This window comes from Fomitopsis serialis (assembly GCF_022376445.1).
Source record: "Fomitopsis serialis strain Sig1Antser10 chromosome Unknown B0H18scaffold_4, whole genome shotgun sequence".
Classification (NCBI taxonomy): Eukaryota; Fungi; Basidiomycota; class Agaricomycetes; order Polyporales; family Fomitopsidaceae; genus Fomitopsis; species Fomitopsis serialis.
Window position 1 is genome coordinate 679363 of NW_025954964.1, and position 12435 is coordinate 691797.

The 12435-nt window shown below is 57.5% G+C and overlaps 5 protein-coding genes across 5 annotated transcripts; 3 read left to right on the forward strand and 2 right to left on the reverse strand.

Annotated features, from left to right (window-relative positions):
- Positions 1–228: 228 nt before the first annotated feature.
- Positions 229–2064, reverse strand: B0H18DRAFT_1082262 (MFS general substrate transporter; the record flags this gene model as incomplete). Its single annotated transcript, XM_048031508.1, has 14 exons — positions 229–330; positions 386–454; positions 514–583; positions 610–798; positions 850–984; positions 1038–1088; positions 1142–1331; positions 1386–1457; positions 1509–1545; positions 1596–1616; positions 1665–1703; positions 1760–1843; positions 1898–1980; positions 2043–2064. The coding sequence occupies 14 exons, from the start codon at positions 2062–2064 to the stop codon at positions 229–231; spliced, it is 1164 nt and encodes a 387-aa protein (XP_047899147.1).
- Positions 2065–2357: 293 nt separating this feature from the next.
- Positions 2358–3938, forward strand: B0H18DRAFT_415140 (uncharacterized protein). The gene is made up of 5 exons (XM_048037990.1): positions 2358–2595; positions 2668–2784; positions 2853–3445; positions 3515–3668; positions 3722–3938. The coding sequence occupies exons 1-4, from the start codon at positions 2536–2538 to the stop codon at positions 3666–3668; spliced, it is 924 nt and encodes a 307-aa protein (XP_047899148.1). The 5' UTR covers positions 2358–2535; the 3' UTR covers positions 3722–3938.
- Positions 3939–5178, reverse strand: B0H18DRAFT_415105 (uncharacterized protein). The gene has a single exon (XM_048037989.1). The coding sequence runs from the start codon at positions 5137–5139 to the stop codon at positions 4156–4158; it is 984 nt and encodes a 327-aa protein (XP_047899149.1). The 5' UTR covers positions 5140–5178; the 3' UTR covers positions 3939–4155.
- Positions 5179–5739: 561 nt separating this feature from the next.
- Positions 5740–8062, forward strand: B0H18DRAFT_1207100 (uncharacterized protein). Its single transcript, XM_048036204.1, has 4 exons — positions 5740–6020; positions 6076–7089; positions 7134–7417; positions 7480–8062. Exons 1-4 carry the CDS (start codon positions 5769–5771, stop codon positions 7994–7996), a joined length of 2067 nt encoding a protein of 688 aa, XP_047899150.1. The 5' UTR covers positions 5740–5768; the 3' UTR covers positions 7997–8062.
- Positions 8063–10033: 1971 nt separating this feature from the next.
- B0H18DRAFT_976058 (EXS-domain-containing protein) lies at positions 10034–12324 on the forward strand. The gene is made up of 5 exons (XM_048044127.1): positions 10034–10681; positions 10754–10951; positions 11009–11230; positions 11289–11957; positions 12017–12324. The coding sequence occupies exons 1-4, from the start codon at positions 10230–10232 to the stop codon at positions 11905–11907; spliced, it is 1491 nt and encodes a 496-aa protein (XP_047899151.1). The 5' UTR covers positions 10034–10229; the 3' UTR covers positions 11908–11957; positions 12017–12324.
- The last annotated feature ends 111 nt before the right edge of the window (positions 12325–12435 follow it).

The window sequence follows — 12435 nt, forward strand, 5'->3', positions numbered from 1 at the left end:
CGAACTCTTCTTCTGCCTTCTTGTCCAGCACCGAAGGCGACTTGCGATCTGCGTCGCTGATGGACTCTGCGTCTGCGTGCTTCTGCTTGGTTGTTGCGATCTCATCAATGGTCCGCCACCTGAAGCCGCCCTTCATTGCCTGGTCGATGACCATGCCGCTGCGGGACGAAACACGAATCAGCTGAGACCCAACGGCCGATTGATGGACCACGTACACAGCGTAGACGGTCATGGCACGTAGCCGCTGAAAGGTACCATGTACGAGTGCGCGGTGTTGGTGTCCGCGATGACACCTTGCGCTGGAGGGTACCAGGCGCCGCCTCCGACACCCTGGGACAGCAACGTCAGTCAATGTCCTTTTATTGCTACAAAGAGTAGTACTAACCATGACGACCAAGCCGGAGCCACGCTTTGTGTGGCGACCGAGGTTCTTCGTCGCCAATGTGAAGATCACCTGAAGAAGGGTTCGCCTCAGTGATGTCGGCTCATAAGTAGGTAGCAGGGGTCACTCACGGGATAGCAAATGGACTCGAAGAAGAAGAGGATGAAGAGGCAGACGGCTCCTCCAATTCCAGGCACGAAGCTGTGCAGACTGCAAAGATGGAGCACATCACACCGTAGATGGCGAGCAGCAACGCAGGGTCGATGAAGTTGAGCAGCACAACGCCGACGAACCGTCCAACGGTGAATGTGATCTGGCAGTAGGAGTACAGCTGACTCGCAAGCGGCTTGCTGATGCCGATGTTCTTGTCGAAAAAATAGTTGACCGCCATAGAAGCAACCCCAACTTGGGCACCGCTATACTTGGGGTCAGCCATTGGCCAAGACACGGAGACTTCAATGGCATACGTGTATGTCGTCTGCGCCACCCAACCGAAGATGCAATGGTATTGCTTCCAGAACGGCTCTTCATCATTCGTCAATCCAGCTTCCTCCATCTCAGCTGAGAGAGCGTCTTCAGAGATTTCGGGCAAAGGACAGAAGCTATAGCTAAGGTAAGACCTTGCTTGTCCAATGGCAATAAGGATCGAGCTCACAAGAAAAGGATGTTCAGGACTAGTCCGAGGCCCGCAACAGCAAGGTAGACCCTGTCAAGTCGAATTTAGCACGTGTAGGAGCGAGTGGCAAGAGTTACTCCTACCATTGCACAGTAGCAAGCGATGTCGCATTCTTGCCTGTGAAGAAATACTTTGAGGCGATCATAGGTCCCGCGAAGGATGCTACGCCCTGCCATGCTTGGCTGAAGTTGAGGCGAGCGGCAGCATACTTTGGCGATCCAAGGACTGTGATGTAAGAGTTGGCAGCCACCTCCAGGCAAGACAGACCACATCCTGCGGGGGAGAGGGGGTTCAGACGGGCCTTGCAGTCAGGAAACTACGACCTACCGATGACGAACGTGCACCCCACGAAGCCCCCGTACTTTGCATATACTGCCGACGGCCAAAAGAATATGGCACCTGCATGACAAGTCAGTGGCGTTCACTTGGACTCCGGTGATGCACACTGACCCAGAGAGTAGAACGTTAAACCCATATGGATTCCTTTCTATCTTCAATTATCAATGAGGCGCCGTGTGGGCCCGTGATGCACCAAACCTTGTAGCCATATTTTCTCATCTAGCACGAGGTCAGTAATGAATGAGAGCAAGGTTATGGGGTACTCACGAAGGCACCAGCGATAGGCGCGTAGACGAGATATGCTCCCTGTCCCACATAGTGACTATGAGGTCCGATCCAGGCATGACCAGGGGACTACGCACGAAGTACGCCACCTGCAACATCGTACTCTGGAGCTTCGAGATCCCGAATACTGTCTGGAAGTGCGCGTTGAGGACATCAAGCAACTGTTGGCGGGTGAGCGACCTGGACAGGCTTCAAGGCAGACAGTCGCTACTCACGCCATACGCGAAGCCCCATGTGAAGAAAAGCGAGGTCACAAGGGCGAACGCGAAGCCCCACTCCCTGCGGGAGAGCTCGGTACCTACAGGCATTAGGTTCGTCGCTGTTCTCGTGTCTGACAAGGTTAACTTGGACAGCACGTACCGGTCGTCTCAGCAGGTGCCATGGCGGGGAGGCGAGGTGTTCAGAAGCACACGGCGTCCAGGATAAATACCCCGGGATGTGTAGCTCCATATTGTGCGGGGTACATCCCAGAAGGAGGTGTCACGCCGGAAAGTAGGGAGGGAGGCGAGCACCTGAGCCCGCGTGATGATCCCGCATGTCGGACACGGTTCACTACGGTCCGCGAAGGTTGCCCTGCCCGCGTCTTTTCTTGGTTTGCGTTGAGTCTCCACCCACAGCGCGCGACTCAGGTCCTGTGATGGTCTGCTGCCGCCGCGTCGCGGGGCGCAGAAACCGATCAACCAATTCATTGCAGCACACATGAGTGCGACGCTACGAGATCGCCTGCCTGATTTGGCCTGGAGTGTTTGATGGGACTCGATCCCGTGACCCGTGTATCGGTGCGCGTGTCCGCAGACTTGGCCTTGATTTTGGCACAGATCGCTTCCGCCACATCCCCCACCGATCAACCAGCATGCAGGCTTCCTCGACGCAGGCACAGTCGCCAGCACCAAGCCTGCCCTTCTTTCTTGCGGTCAGCACTTGTCGGCGCGCTGCATGAGTCGCGGTTCTTTGTGCGCTGACCGCGCCTGCTCGTGTACTCCAGAACGTATACCCCACCGTCAAGACTCGTCATCCCGGGGAGGGAAGGAGAAAATGGCGTCTCCGAGCAGTGGAGGAGTTTTGGAAGCTTCCTGCTGAACAAAAGGCATCATACGCCAAGGTGCGTGAGGATCTCCCGAGGTTCTCGCTCGCGATGTCTCGACGGCTGTCCTGATCCTTCCCTCCCAGCGGGCACTCGTGTCCCCTGCTAGCGCAGAACCCGACTTTGTAGCGGACGACGATCCGTTTGACGATATATCTGACGACGCTCCCGGCCTCGGCATCCTCGTACGCACTGACTACTCCAACGAGGAAGCCTGGCAGGCATTCTACGGCAAGCTCCAGGAGAGCGAAGCAGAGTTCGCGTCAGCGCAATCCCCCGAGGATGACCCCATGGCTGGAGACGTACCTCAGGCAGCAGAGGGAAGTTCAAGCTCCGGGCCTGATAACGGTCCCAGTGCCATGGACGAAGACGACGACGACGACGACGAAGAACCACCGCACATCTTCTTTGTCGTCAACGCTCCGCCGGAAGGCCGCGCACGGCTCACGAACATCTCCAACGTCGCAGCCCTCCGGCTGCTGAATGACGTGGACGTCCGCGCTGCGCCCTCCCCGCCCCCAGGCACCAAACGCATCAAGCCGCCAAACAGGCTTGTCGATCATGACGGGTGGCAGGAGACATACACCGGCAAGACCGTCTGGATATACGACGCGAGGTCAAACGCCGACCAGTGCGTGCGGCTTGTGAGCGGGCACGGAGGGCCGTACGGGACCGCGTCGTGCGTGTCCCATCCCTCAATGTCACTATTTGCGTGTGACTGATTCTACTGCTGCGGGCTGTGCGACAGCGGGGACAGCTGGCGCGCCCGCGTCAGCCATATCTGCGAGCTGCAGGTGAATCTCGCCTCAGGTGCAATGTCCATTGATTTCGGCGGGATGGACAGGTGGGATTACGACGAGCGGGTGCGGAATATGGAAGAAGCGGTGCGGCCTATGAATTAGGTGAGGTCCATATTAGGCTGACAAATGCGAGAAGCTGAATTGACCGGACACAGACCGGCACGCCCATCGTCGACGGTTGCTGTGCAGTGTCTGACGTAGGCGCATGTTCGTCTGTACCACCCTCAGGCCAGGCTGTAGACTTTCGAACGTCTTCGGCACGGAAGCACCGGGCTCACGACGTCGAAGGCAAAATATAGCGCCATCCCTTTGTGGCGTTTCAAATGGACGTCTTATACATAGTTGGACGGTGGGACGAATGTGGTCCGTCCTACCACAGCAGGTCGGAATTAGGCATTAGGCTACAGTACATCCGCATTACAGTCATTGTACAACAATAACATAAGGATAGCATGCATCGACAGATAAGGATAGAAATGCCAGGGCGCACGGCCACCAGAGCCACTGCGGAGCGTCGTCAGGATGGTCAACAGGGAGCTGCGATCCGAGGACTTACGTGCGCCAATGTTAGATGTCGGAGGGGAAAACGTCAATGCGGTTGTGGCAACCTGCTGCTGGATGTCCCTGCATCCTCCGGACCTGATGAAGAGCGCGTGGACCGCACATCCGACATTCGCTGTGCGGTGCTCGATGATTCGGGGCTTGTTGCGTCGTCGTCTGTAATTCGACGCTCGTCCTCATCCTCAACAAGACCAGTGCAATCCAAGTACCCACCACAGCATTCCGACTCGGAGTAGCCGCTGTTGCTCGGCCCCGCCTGCGAGGGTCCTGGCATCCGAGACTGTTGCTGGGGGTAGCTGGATGGCTCTGGGGGCCCGCGGAAGAGATCGCGGTGGAGAGCGTGCAGAGGCGGCAGCTCGATTCGTTGTCGGGGCGAGGGCGGCAGCCGGTGGTGTGGCTGTGGTAGTGGCGAGGGTGTGAACGACGGCGTGGCAAGCGACGTGGGGGTGTGGTTCTGGATGGGAGGAAGGCGGAGACTGGAGGCCGATGACGGCTCAGAGCTAGGCGGTGGGCCGAAGGCGACTTGCTGGAAGTGGTTGATCGAATGGGCGGCGGCGGAGAGGTTGTGTATGAGCTCGTTCGTCGCGGCAGCCTGACAAGGCGGCGTGTGAGATGCAAGGACAGTGGCGAGCGCAGCGGCGAGCTGCGCAGACAGATGGAACGCGCGTACCATCTCTGGGCTTGGGCTGGTTCGTTGTGCGGCGGATTGGCCCGCGGTGCGTAGTTGCGCGCCGAGGATATCGATCTGCTCCTTGAGCCGCGCGTTCTCCTCCTCGACCTGCTTGCAGCGGTCCTCGAGATCGGCGACATAGCGTGCCTTGCGGGCGCGGTAGTCGCGCTGCTGGAGGAGGGCGCGGGAGGGCGGGATGGTCATGTCCTTTCTGCGGCCGCGCGTCATGGCTGGTGGGCGGGGCGGGCTGCGGGGAGGGCGAGGGGTCGCGGGGGAGAGGCGGTGGATGATGAGAGTTCCGGAGGAGGCGGACTGGGAGAGCGGGCGTGCTGGGACGAGCATAATATGAGCGGGGGCGCCTACAGTCCGTGACCGTCGTGCAACAAGATCTGAGGCGCGTGGCGGGCGCTGGCCGGCCACAGCGCGGTGACTCCCTCCACTCCCGGATCCGACAACACAACGTGCATTGCCATCACCCCCCGTCAAATTCCATCTGCCCATCATCCCCTGACAGTTCCTTTCGCCCCTACCCGTCCCACACACGTCGCTACAAGCCCCATTCGCCTCTCGCCGCCGTCCTGTGTGCCCCAGACACGTCCTCACAGCCATCCTCCGAATCCGTGAATTCGTCCTCGCCAGGCCACCGCGAGCGTCCGCGTCAAATTCATCGCCCCGTGCGCGCTCCATCAGACATTGTGCAAATTGCTGCAAATTGGCTGATGGCGGTGATCTTGATTCCAGACACTTTGCTTCCGCGGAATCAACGCTCCGGCTGAACGGATGTCGTCTTGTTCCCAGATCACCTCGCCCTGCGCCCTGATCGTGCGCATTACAACGTCAAAATAGCATCCCCTTACGTGCTGCAGTACACGCCCGCCAGATCGCCCGCCAGCCACCTCAGCCACCGTCAGCCACCGCGGGAGCAGCTGCAGTGCTCCGGTCGTCAGCCTCCTTCGCCAGCCATAAAATTAATGCTCGGACGCCTTTTCGACCGTGCTCTCCGCTCTCCTGCCCACACCCACATTCCTTGCCCACGTTCCTTACCAACCTTCGTTATCGACATGCGCTCCTTGACCGTTATCACCTCGGTGCTCTTCCTCGCACAGCAATCCTCGGCGGCGCCTCTGAGCGTGACCCCCCAGCCCATCTCTTACGTGGCCGATACCGGCGCCGTCACCTCAGGTAAATCGGCGACTCAGCCTGTCTCCAACACTGTTCAACCGGTATGCATTTCCCTCTTCTGGCCCATCAGCTGACGGCCCATGCGCATCGCCCCAGCTTCAGGCCGCCCAGCCACCGTGCACCATCGGAGGCACGGATGTGGCCAACCCCGAGATGTTCAACGGTCTACACAGCGGCACGGTTCAACCCCCGCACGCCTTGTCCCGGACCCAGTACGCCGAGCTGCTCCAACAATGTATCTCAAACCCAAACTCCAACCGCGCCGTTGATGGGCGAGATCAGGCGAGCGCCATTGGGCGCAGAGGCGCCACTAACGCAGAAAACACACCGATGAAACGGGCTGATATAGGCTATGCTCCGTACGCTAACTATCCGGGATTTGATGCCCCAGGCGATGCAACAGGCGGCTCGACGCTCTCGGATGGCGGCTATGCGGACGGCACCAATGCCGAAAGCTCCAGTGGTTATGCCCCCATGGAGGGCTACGACGGCTACGCAGGGTCGGAGGGGTACAGCCCATACACAACGGGGGACAGCGCATCGTCTAGCGCTCCGAGTTCGTCCAGTGGTTCGGACATCCAGGGCACCACAGGCGCTCCCGGTGGTATCGGGAGCACAGAGGCTGACGGTGTGGCGCCCAACTCTGGCCGTGGAGGAGGGGGGTCTGGAAGTAACTCTGGCAACACGTCCCAGAACGTGAACAGCAAGTCGGCCGCGGCGACTGGTTCGACTACGGGTGATGGCGCCGACGGCGACGACCCATCTGCTTCGGATCCCACCGCGAACTCTGGGGCCTCAGACGCGCCGACCGCTGCGTCGGACTCGCCACTTGACGGCGGCGACGACTCTGCTGCAAACGGCGGTAACTCCGGTCCCGACGCTGCCACGAATGGGGACGACGCCGCGGGGAATGGTACTGGCTCTACTGCGGGCGACGGCGCTAACTCTGCTACGAATGGCGACAATTCTCTGGCGGCTTCGGTAACCACAGATGGTGGTAACGACAACGCGGCGGCTCTTGCGGGCACAGATGGAGACTCGAACGCTGGTGGTGACTCAGTCAACGGTGGCAACGACGACAACTCTGATGGCCTGGCTGCAACAGGCGCCGTGAATGCGCATTCTGCGGCGTCGCTCAGAGGTGGCACCTCTAGGGCATCTGGAGCCTCGAACTCCGCTGGCGATGGCTCGGAGACGGCACCGACAATGGCAATGTCAACGGCCTGACTGTCACTGCGTCTTCGTCTGACGACGGTGCCCCCGTGGCTTCTGGAGACTCGACCTCAGCTGGCGGTAGCTCGGACGATGGGGACGACTCCAACGGGCTCGCTGCCACCGTAGCTTCTACTTCCTCGTCCGACGATGGGGCTCTGGAGACTCAGACACCACTGACAACAACTCGAACGACGCCGGGGCTTCCAATGGCCTCACTGCCACTGTATCCTCGTCCGACGATGGTACCGCCGGAACTCCTGAAGGCTCAGACTCTGCTGGCAACAGCGCGAACGACGGTGACGACGCCGATGGCCTGACTGCTACAGGCACCGTAGCTGGGGACTCTGGGGACTCGGACTCGGGCGCTGCTGACGACGGTTCGGATGATGACGATTCGACCGATGCCACAGATGGTACCACTTCCGACATTGGCTCTGCTTCAGCTAGTGACGGGGGATACTCAGCGACTGCCTACACCGGCTACGCCTCGTCCACAGGATCGACTTCGGGTGTTTCTACGGATTCTCCTGCCAGCGGGGAAGGTACCTCAGACGACGGCTCGGGCAACTCCAACTCGGTCGACTCCCTGCTAGCCAGCGACACAGGGGATGAGGGCGACAACACAGCTCACTCGTCCAGCAACTCGAACGCTGTCTGCGTCGGCCTGCTCTGCACCGACATCGTCGTCGCAAACGAATTATCGGATAGCGAGGCTGTGGCGACAGTGCCTGCCCTAGGTGTTACCTCGTCGTCGTCGAAGTGCAACATGGACGGCGACGTGAACCTCTGTGTGACCATTTGATACCTGGCTCGTGATCATGTACATATCTTGCTTCTGTACTAGAATGGAGTTCTGGGGTTCTCTAGGATAAAAGACTGTCCCTGAGTAGGCCTGGACGCGGGTATGAGATCATTTCATGTCTTCGTAGCCGGTAATGAAGGCATGCATCGTATTATTGCACTGTCCGCGAGGCGTTCTATAGCGTGATAAAGAGCTCGAAATTGAGCAGCCGTATTTTCAGCCATGCTGAGCGGCAGCCGAGCGTTGGTTTGCGTCGGTGCTAGGGCGCCCCATATACAGCGCCATGAAGCTATCGCACAAAAACTACCGACTACATGATATAGGTCGCGCTTCCGAATCATGCACCCTGCATGCTGCCGCGACGAACCATCCGTCACGCGGGTTAGTCCGCCGTTCCAGGACGTCTTCTCCCAGGTCACGATAGCCTTGAAGGCGGTTCAATACATGTCCCGCAGAATCGATGTGCGGCCGGCATCCTGAAATCGTGTTTCCAGGAGGCACGCGAGCAGCTACGTAGTACATCCGAACAATCCTTTCGAGATCAACAAACAAACATCAACTTGTAGCATCCTCATCTCATGAATCAAACTCTGACGAGACACGCGAACAGCCTGCTACCCTCGTGTTGACTTACCACTGTGCAGGCTCATGCAGGGCCTTCAAGGCTTAGCCCCTGTGGGACGAAAGATTGATGTCCGGGGCGTTTAGGAAACACGCACCCTCGACCGTTATCTCCTGCGGTGATTCGATACTTACAGAATCGTATGTTCAGTCTATGTCGAGCGACTGTACTGACAGTTTTGACGCGATGAAAATGTTCAGGCGTCTTGTTCTCGGCCTCCTATATACCCATCGGGCACGGACTTTGCCCACGAGATCGACAGCCAAACTCAAGTACTTGGACGCCGAATCGAATGTACCTGGTGTTTGACGCCACGACGAGCGTGCAAATCAGAGGGGCCTGCTGCCAGTGGCTAGAGGCGATACTCTTCATCTTGCACGGTGTAATGCGGGCATACTCAAAGCGGCTATGCAGGCCGATATCTTTCGGATGTTGAGTCAGCACAGCCAAGGGTACATCTAGGTTGAAGAGGCGTACTGGGAGTTGAATGTATCATCGTTTCCTATGGGGAAAACCCAGTTCCCTTTGAAATCCCATCAGTTCGAGAAGAGAAGCTGTGCTGGCAGCCTGGCCATGCCTTGTTGGACATGAAGGCTGCATCTGCTTCTTGCGACTCCCGTCCGACATGACGGGGGCAAAAAATTGCGCGTCAATTATCAGAGCCGCGCATCTAGCGAGAGTCGTGCGATTGTATCATAGGAGTTCACTACATTGACACCTCACCTCTTCATTATTGCTATGGACAATGTCAATTGGTGTATCTAGAACTGATGAAGATCGTGGGGGACAAACATACCGTGAGGACGTGGAACAACTTGAGCTTGGCGTGCCCGGTGCCTTGGTATGATTATCAGGCCCGGGCATGTGTCTAGTATACATACGGGCTGTTGATGAGGTACTTCCGCGGCTACCCAAATCAGTTCATTCGGGATTAAGAAGTGAGCGTCCGCAGTTCGGTAGTTCTGTGAGCAATGGATGATAGTACCTACCAAATGACCATGTCAGAGCAGGTGGACCTGTATTCAGCCATGACTTAAGTGCGAGGCTGTCAATTCACGTACTTACAGGTCGCAACAATCCAACGTGAAGCAATGTTACTGGCTGAGCATACTGTCGAAAACTGACAGCCTCAGTGTGCCATGTTGTATTGGCCGCCACGAGATATAAGCGAATGCTCCAGATTATATTCTTCAGCCCGGGGGGTCATCCTTGAACGCGATTTTGACAGCCTGCTATGACCGCCATTGACTCGGAGGAGCATGGAGGGCGCGGCAACGCCAGAAGTTCAAGCTCTCCGCAGCAAGCGGATTGGTCAATTGTAAGTCGCCGGTCGGAGCGCTCGACAGATCTGAGATCACGAGCAAACATGAGGGATCGCCCAGCAGAAGCGCTTGGTCACGTGGGACACGACACGCTGGACACGAACGCTGTGTCTCGCTTGTATCTGAGCCACCGCACCGCGCACTGAGCGCAGCTCCCATGCACTGTTTCCTCTGATTTCTTGCATATTGACATTTCATTAGCTGCGCGGCTACCGCTGGCATGCACAACCACTGTCCGACATCTGGCCGTCGCTAATTACCCTCGAAAAGCTCAGCACCAACCACCAGAATGGCTGGCGACTTGCCCGCCGAACTCCTCTTCTCCGCCGTCTTCCCGCTTCCTTTCCGTGTCCTTAGCCTTGCAGGCTTAGGAATCCTCGGCTGGGCGACGAATGTACACGGCTTGCACCTGGCAGGAATCGATGCGCGCTCCGTACTGGACCTAGACTCTTACGACCCACGCCATAGCCGACGCGCTTTAGCGGCAAACGACCGCCGCGGGATGGGCTGGAAGTACTTCCAGAGCCCAATATCTGTCTATCGGCCTGTCTACAGTCTTTTCATGGTGTATGCAGCATGGATTGCTACAAACTGGCTCTTGTATAGGTACGCGACGTATGCGGATCTGGATCGCGTGGACACGTTCAAGTTTATCCCCGCTATTGCCGCTCTCGTGGTCACGATGGTCCTCGTATCTCCATTCAACGTATTTGAGAAGGTTGAACGCGATAGGTTTCTGCAGTAAGGTGTCCTCCGCCGCGGTCTTGGTCTTTGCTGACGTCACAAAATTTTGCTCGTCTCTGCCTCAAATAGCGCAATACACAGATGCCTATTTCCCTTGCCACGCCGCGTCCATTTCACCGACATCGTATACGCCGATGTTTTTACCTCATTTGCGAAAGTACTCGGCGATCTCTGGCTATCCTTCTGGATGCTTATGCCCGGTGGTAGCTTGCTTGTGCTGCCAGCACAGGAGGGTATTGCAAGTTGGATATTGCCGACACTAATGAGGTGCGCATAATCCTCGGCGTCCAACGGTGTAGCTGAACTCACCACTTGTCGTCACAGTCTGCCATACGCTGTGCGCCTCAGACAATGTCTCATAGACTACAGGGCTCCGGGCAACACTAGCTCAAGGCCGCTCTATAATGCATTAAAATATGCAACGTCATTCCCCGTCATCTATTTGTCTGCTGCGCAGCGTATCGTTGTCTCAGAACTCCGACTCGCCAAGGGTGATGCCGTCGTGCATGAAGCGTGGCACGGAGAGCATGCGTTGTTCCGACTTTGGTAGGAATTTCGCTGGATATCCAATACGTCTTCATGAGTCGACTAAAATGTTCCCTAGGCTGTTCGCAGCGATAGTGAACTCCTTATATTCATTTTGGTGGGACGTTACACATGACTGGGGTTTCGATCTCCTCGTCCCCCGTTCATTTGCTGCCGAAGGCATCCCTCATCGGCCGCATCGGACATCCTCACCACCCCGTCCGCTCGTCCTCCCTGGCCTGTACTCCCCGGTCGCAATGCTCACGCCCGAACCCGCTCCTACCTTTTCCGACGCATCCAAGGAGTCACTGTTCCCGCACGAGCGCGAACATCCCGGTTTACGCAAGCCACCATTCTCCTGGCATCCGTTTGGTCTGCGATCGAAGCTACTCTTCCCATTACCCATATACCCATTCGCCATTGTAGCCGATCTTATCCTCCGGTTGACATGGAGTGCGAAGCTGTCCAGCCATCTGCACGCGTACACCGACGGCGACTTGGTTATTTTCTGTTTCGAGCTCGCGGAGGTTGTACGAAGATGGATGTGGGTATTCATACGCGTGGAATGGGAAATCGTCAAGGAGGGAAAGGACGGGCACGTGCGCAGCCCTGCTGTGGGCCCGACGCTTGGCCTCGGTGACGAAGATTACGAAATGGTCGCTTCAAATCAGGACGGCCATGGCGATGTTGGTGGTTAGTATCACAATTGAGGTCGGCGTAGACCGGAGCTAAATATGTGTGTACGTGGGTAAGCATCGTTCGGCTGTCTCGAGGACCATGGCGTGTTACTGACACTCAAGCCTACAGACGCTTCCATAATATTATTCACTGCATAGCCATTCGGGAATGAAGCCCGGACTAGTGACGTGGCTCGGTTTCTACCGTCATTGGACGACGTTCGATGGTTCCTGCCCAAGGCACAATGTCATTGTCTTCATTGTCGGGCTCGACGGACGTGCGATCCATTCGTGATGGAAACCGCACGCATCGGAACGGCTCGTGACGCCCGGGCGACTGGCGACCGCAGTACGTCCTAAAACTATCTGTGTTACCGTGTGCAGTTCCCGGTCGGACTTAGTTTGTCCTACCCTACCCTCCTCCCGTGCAGAGCTCCTTAGGTGAACGTTCTCCACGACGGCCGCCTCGGAGAATATCGTGCACTTCGAGATGACACTCTGACAGAGCAAGCGGGCGCCTTTGCTGGATTTCTCCCAAGGTATCTAATC

Coding starts and splice junctions, on each gene's coding strand:
- B0H18DRAFT_976058 (XM_048044127.1), top strand. CDS start 10,230: ATGGCTGGCGACTTGCCCGCCGAACTCCTCTTCTCCGCCGTCTTCCCG. Junction 10,682..10,753: donor GAACGCGATAGGTTTCTGCA/GTAAGGTGTCCT, acceptor TGCCTCAAATAG/CGCAATACACAGATGCCTAT. Junction 10,952..11,008: donor ATATTGCCGACACTAATGAG/GTGCGCATAATC, acceptor TTGTCGTCACAG/TCTGCCATACGCTGTGCGCC.
- B0H18DRAFT_415140 (XM_048037990.1), top strand. CDS start 2,536: ATGCAGGCTTCCTCGACGCAGGCACAGTCGCCAGCACCAAGCCTGCCC. Junction 2,596..2,667: donor GCCTGCCCTTCTTTCTTGCG/GTCAGCACTTGT, acceptor CGTGTACTCCAG/AACGTATACCCCACCGTCAA. Junction 3,446..3,514: donor GGGCCGTACGGGACCGCGTC/GTGCGTGTCCCA, acceptor GCTGTGCGACAG/CGGGGACAGCTGGCGCGCCC.
- B0H18DRAFT_1207100 (XM_048036204.1), top strand. CDS start 5,769: ATGCTCGGACGCCTTTTCGACCGTGCTCTCCGCTCTCCTGCCCACACC. Junction 7,090..7,133: donor GCCTGGCTGCAACAGGCGCC/GTGAATGCGCAT, acceptor TGGCACCTCTAG/GGCATCTGGAGCCTCGAACT. Junction 7,418..7,479: donor CCAATGGCCTCACTGCCACT/GTATCCTCGTCC, acceptor TGCTGGCAACAG/CGCGAACGACGGTGACGACG.
- B0H18DRAFT_415105 (XM_048037989.1), bottom strand. CDS start 5,139: ATGCTCGTCCCAGCACGCCCGCTCTCCCAGTCCGCCTCCTCCGGAACT.